This window comes from Sinocyclocheilus anshuiensis, unplaced genomic scaffold (assembly GCF_001515605.1).
Source record: "Sinocyclocheilus anshuiensis isolate Anshui unplaced genomic scaffold, SAMN03320099.WGS_v1.1 scaffold1531, whole genome shotgun sequence".
NCBI lineage: Eukaryota > Metazoa > Chordata > Actinopteri > Cypriniformes > Cyprinidae > Sinocyclocheilus > Sinocyclocheilus anshuiensis.
The window spans coordinates 1,228,039-1,234,415 of record NW_015551200.1 but is presented as its reverse complement, the minus strand read 5'-3'; the positions used below and the strand labels follow the sequence as shown (position 1 = coordinate 1,234,415).

General features: G+C 37.9%; 1 protein-coding gene across 1 annotated transcript in view; it reads left to right on the top strand.

The window, feature by feature from the left end:
* sptbn2 (spectrin, beta, non-erythrocytic 2) overlaps nt 1-6,377 on the top strand; it is a 125,758-nt gene that overhangs the window by 55,305 nt on the left and 64,076 nt on the right. The window contains exon 2 of the mRNA XM_016453646.1: nt 4,774-4,958. Coding sequence (XP_016309132.1) covers nt 4,802-4,958 — 157 coding nt within the window. The 5' untranslated portion in view covers nt 4,774-4,801. The remainder of the gene's footprint in view (nt 1-4,773; nt 4,959-6,377) is intronic.

Sequence of the window (6,377 nt, the reverse complement as noted above, 5' to 3'; positions counted from 1 at the left end):
AGACGAGGCATGGCATACACCACATGCTGTATTATATACCGACTAATAAATTACAGTACGTTTAGCAAACACTGAGGAATCAAATAAAATAAAAGAGAGCCTCCATAGCGTAACGTGAGGTAAACAGCAAAGATGATAAGCTTTTCAAAATGAAAACAAAAAGAAAAGTAAAACTAAACTTGCTGTCGGTGACAGTGCTTGCATGTTTTTGTCCCACAAGAATACCAACATGTTCACCTTTGGTTTAAGAAGCGGTCTTTTACTTTACTTTAGCATGAAACCCATCCATCGTTTCCTCAATATTCGCGTAATTTTTCCTGACGTGGCGAGTATAAACCAGGCTCTACACTCGAAGAGCTGCGCAGCTCAAATGAGTCGCGCGGTTTCGTTATGCTTTCAGTTTCGTTTGCCGTTTGATGTTTCTCACATGCAACAGAAAAGCTGTGCTTATGAGTTAAACAATGCGGTGGTCGCGTCAGTGCGACCGCACACAAAATTTAGTCGCACCGGCAGAAAACATTATCGCAAAATGCGCCCATTTGGTCGCACACTGGAGCCCTGTGCAGTACAGTATTTATTTATCCTTAGTTGTTCAAATCGCGGTAATCGAATACGGTTATAGTGATAATTAAAATATGAAATGGTAATACTAACCATGGGGTATTTTATCACGATTTATCTTCAAACCGGTAATCGTTACATCCCTACTTCCAATATTATTTCTGTATTCATAATGTCATCCAATGTTGTATCAATTGTTGAAGTTAAGTGTTTATACTTGCAAAAAAAAAAATATTTAAAAATAAATCCCGCCTACGGAAATTTGAATGGTTGGGGGGTTGGGAGGGGCGAGGTCATGGTTAGAACGCTTGGTTGAGTGCATCAGACAAGACGACGACGAAGTGCTGCTGTAGCGTCAAGTTTTCACAAGTTATTACACATGCACCTGTGAATTTACACTTCAATTATGAGACTACAGTGTTTCCCTTACATTGATTTATTTGTGGCTCCTGCCACAATATCAAAACTGACCATCACAAACAGATTTTCCAAAAGGCTTTGACTTTGTTGAATAAACATGAGCACTGCACGTTTCAAAATCGAAACCCGGTGCGGGTGTTTTTATATCACTGAATTTACCGACATATCGACTGTCTTCAGAAAATTTTGGATGTCATTTTCATTTCTTCTTGCATGTAATGTCTGATAAAGCAGTGTTTGTGAGCGGAGCGCTGCTTTGTGTACAGCCGTTACCAGGGAAACCTCGATCTCTACCACTCCAACAGCGCCTCCTGCTGGCAGAGAATGAATTTGCATATATATGCCGCCACAAATAGAGTGTAAGTCTGTGGGAAACACTGGACTATGGTATAAATTAGAGGTTGACCGATTAATCAGCAACGATAGTTGATTGCTGGAACTATCGGTTATCGGCAAAAATCCATGCATTAATCGGTATCGGCCAGTGTGGTCCAACCTAGCTATCGGTATCGGCAAAATCCACTATCGGTCGACCTCTAGTATAAATAAATTCAACTGTATAACAGTTTCACTGCAATTCATGTTATAATGTTAGAATTAAAGAACAATAAACATAATACATGTTACCGTTGCACTTATCTGTACATAGTAAATGCAGTTATTTTTAAACGGTTGTTTACATCCTATCTAAAACGTGATTTAGCAAAAAACAAAACAATAACGTTACCACCATAGATATGTATATCTATGCTTACCACTCTAAAATGTCTTGCAATATCCGTGCGTTCAAAGTTTCTGCACGATCCTTTTGTTCAATATTCTCGCAGTCTGAATCCGGCTCAAATTGATATGGCAATATTGACGCCATCCTTAACTATACCGGAGCAGACGGAACTTGCTGCTTTGGCAAGGGGCGGGGCGGGGCAGTACTGAAACACCGTCTTAAGATGTTCGCCAAACACAACGCACTGGGACAGCTAACCAATCACAACACATTTCGTTTTTCGGAAGGTGGGCCTTCATCAAACCCGGAACTAATCGAGCCGTTTGTGCCAGGCTGGGGAGAAATGTATTGTAATAATATAAATTATGTGAAAAATAATGTGCTTTTCGAACCACCAAGCATGAGAGCATGTTCTAGTACACCCCCAAAACAAAATCAAGACTTTGTAAAAGAGCATAATAGGACCCCTTTAAGTGAACAGGATACTGCATCTTAGTTGTTTGGAATTGGTGTTAGCACCATGTTAGAATCTAGCCTAGGGCTGGGCGCTATAGCTAAAAAATGTATCAACGATATAATGTTTGGTATCGATAATTATTGACATTTTTTATAACCTTTTTTTAAAACACAGCAATAGAATTTTTTTTTTTATTTAACCACTGTATTTTTTTGTTTTAACAGTCTAACACACAATAGAAATTAAACAAATATCTAATTTCTAATGTTTTAAATGCAGATTAAATAGGTTTTAAGGAAACTTTTGGCTTGTCTCCCGAGGCCACAGGAGGGCGCAATGAGCAAAATAATGCAGCGCATTTAAATTGTCAACGCAAGGATGTAACTCTAAAAAAACGTGCATTACGTCTAAATTAACTCATATAAATCGAATATAATTTCGTAAATTGCATAAACAATTATAAACAAAACCGTATCATGTATTTATATATTGCTTAATACAAAGAGCCAAATTGCCCATCACGCAGATTGCATTTAAAAACATGAGAGACACAGTGAAAAGGAATAAACCTCCACAAATTCGCGACGTGTTTTCTAAAAGTTTAAACTGTTTTAACTTTTCATGGCTACATCTCTTGTGTGAGACACGAGTGCAGCAGTCATATTTGTCCGTCTAAAAAAATGCGCTGCTGAATATGCGTTCTATGTGAATGGCTTGGTTTCGGTTTTAACCTAATCAAGATCTTCTACGCATTGAGCTTCTATATTTCTCTAATATTTTGAATGCATAACACAGCAGCGGCGCATCTCGTGGGCAAGACTAACAAAACATTAAAATGCAACAACGTCACTTACAACATTATCACCGCATCTTGTGCGCCACTAATGACGCTCCCTGACCCACTCCTAACATTCAAATGCAAATGTTTATTTTAAATTCGACTAATATTAATTTTTTTATTCACAATCTCCTCATCACAGGCAGGCACAGCACTCAATTCAGCATGGGGTCGTATGCTATCTGCGTCACTCATAGCACGTGCCTATATCCTGCACTATATCGAACATTTTTTATATCGTTATCGAAGAAGGTGTACCGTCGATAAATATTGATACTGTTTTATCGCCCAGGCCTAATCTAGCCTATGTGTTTTCTTCTCTTTTCCCCATCAAAAGGATAGGGTTTAGAAATATTCTGGCTGGACTTGATTGTTTCATGGTTTTATATGCATACCACCTTAGTGTCCAGTGTCCTTGAGTGCAGGTATATGTTTCAGTGTGAAAGAGAGAAAAAAGAAAGAAGAACAGAGTGTGAGGGATGCCCATTTTACCTGATCTCTGTTTCTCTCTTCTGGCCTGGAGGTTTGTAATGCTGTGAAATATTTATGGGATAAACTTTGTCCTACAGGCAATTCTCTTTTTCCTTCCAGAATCTCTGGATTCTAAGAACTCATCTTTCTGGTGGGATTAGCACCATGGATTGCTCAGCCTGAAGGAAGGCACGAGGGATTTCATTTAATCTGTATTTTGGTTTAGGTTTGAATTAATCTTAGTTTATCTGCATGTGTTAACTATTTCTTCCTGTGCTTAGTTGAATTGTTTTTTGCTTTTTCCCTTGACGGGAAAAAAGTTTATTGCCTTGTAATATTTTGTTCTGACGTAACATTTGAGCAGACCTTAAAGGCAAAAGTCGTAGATGCATGTCCAGAATTAACCTTTTGTCATATCTGTCAAAGATGAGTGAATTAAGAAAATTTCCTGACCATAAATATGTAATTGATTTGTATTTTGCATTGTTTGATTAATATAATTAATTTAAAAAAATAAGTAGTCACAGCCTAATCTAATATCAGGTGAGCCAGTCTCCGTCTCTCTCTAAAATTTTTCTGGTGACAAATGCGCTAAGACACATCGTGGTTTTTTCTTCCTAATATTTTCCTTCTGGTGGCTTAATGCTTGTAAAATATCATATGTATTGCTACATAGAGTTAGATTTAAAAAGATAAAATACTCTTGCTGAATTTAGTAGTTTTAGCTGTACATCTTAGAAAATTTGAATCAGATGCATCACTTATATTAGTGAGGGCCAGAATGTCATTCATTATATATCATATACCGATTTAAATAATAAATTATGTCAGTTCCTCATAAAGTTACTGACCAGCTGGCAAAAAAACAATTTATTCAGCAAAGCTATTTGTTATTTCCATTTGGCACTTGGCACTTCTTAATTTTGGCCCATGTTCTGATGTTATTGTGGTAAATGTTCAGAATTCTAAATGCATGCAGATTGCAGGACAGCTAATGGGCCCAATCTGTGCCGCACCAGGTTAGACTAACCTCATCTGCTTACAGTTTGTTACTGCTTACATTTCTACCACTGGTACTATTTTAAATCTGCATTCAGCAATGTTTGAAGGTGTGGTTTCTAAAGTGTTTGTCACAATTGTATTTGATTGAATGTTATGTTTTGAAACACTTTACCAGTATAAAAACCTCAATAGCGGATGTGATCAAAGTCCTGTCCTCCACCTTTCCTTGGTAACATTTTTTGAGACCTCTAATAAAGCTTGTTTGTCGTCATCTCACTTTTCTTCTTCTCTGATTTCCAGGGCAGCTGTTGAGTTTCCAGCTGTGACCATGAGCACCATCTCACCGACTGATTTTGATAGTGTTGAGATCCAGCAGCAGTACAATGACATCAACAACCGCTGGGACATCGCAGCTGAAACAGAGTGGGATAATGAGAACAGTTCTGCACGTCTGTTTGAGCGTTCACGCATTAAAGCTCTTGCAGGTCAGTTTAATTTTTTTATTCTAGTGTGTGCGAGTCGAGGTTTGGTTTGTGCACCAGTGTGCTTCCTGTTTGTGTTGATCTGTGTGTGTTTGTTTGCATGCTTGCTTTATCAGCTAGTTTTCAACAGGTTGCTTGTATGATTGTGTCCAATAGGGGGTGGCATAAGGCAGAGTGTGAAAACAAAAAATCACTTGAACCACCTTAAGACAAGCACCCTCCACATGCTCTTGCAGTGGTCTTGGAGAACTGTATGCGTGATAATATAGTTATAATAATAAAGAGGCGTCAAGTATGGTTTCAGTATGGAACCTGGTTTTACATTATTTAAAAGACATTCTATTTATAGATGTCAGTGCATAACACAGCAGTTGTTAAAGTGTGGTGAGATACCATCTTCTGACAAGCAGTGACTTGATATCCACATTTTTCCAGTGCTGTTCACCTTGTGACACTCTCTCACTCTCTCTCATCTCCAGGGCTTTTCTAATGTTAAATTTATGACCCGCTGTATCTCTTTTTTTGTTTCTCTTTCTGCTGCCATTGGGTGTTTTAAAGCCAGTTGTTGTCATGTTTTTTCACACGGTTTGTTAGGCATATCATAATTTGAAGCACATGATGAATCAATTTATGCTTTTAAAAGTTGCGTTTAAAACAGCAGATTTGAATGTCACTGGGTACTGGAGAAATCAAGATTCACCAAATGTCTGCATGCAACAATAAATCAAAATGACAAAATTAGGGATGCTCCGATCGATCAGCCGGAGATCGGTATCGGCCGATAATCACATTTTATGACTCGATCGTTACTCACTAACTTGGCCGATCTCACGAACCGATCACAATTTGATGACGTCAACGTGTGACGACGTACATGATGCGTGGGACATAAATGATTTGGCGCCACAGTAGGGGTGTGCGATATATATCGTCTGTGATAATATCGTAATTGTTGTTTTAACGATGTGCGATTTGACATTATCGAGTATTTTGCAAAAACCATTCAAAACATCCCTACAGAGCGCACGCATACATTACGTGAAGTCTAGACTAGTGCGTGTGCGCATTTAGTGTGTTTTCTTTCACTGCATGATTCAGTCTATTAAAATGCATTTAGAATGGTCACAAATTCAAGACATGATGGCAGAAAATGTATATATTTATACCACTTCATACAGTTATTCAATTTCACACGAAGAGTGCCGTTTTTAATCAAGAGTGCATGATTATAAATGTGACATTGAATTCAATAAACAATAAGTTAATTAAGAGACTTACGTTTTAGACACCATATTGCTTGTTTTTGCTCTATTTCGCCAACAAAAATCATTCAGAATACAGCCACAGCGCTGTTTTGTGTATCTGAGCAACATGACGGTGTTTCGTTCCTGAATGAATCAACCGTTTAAATGATTCGGTTCA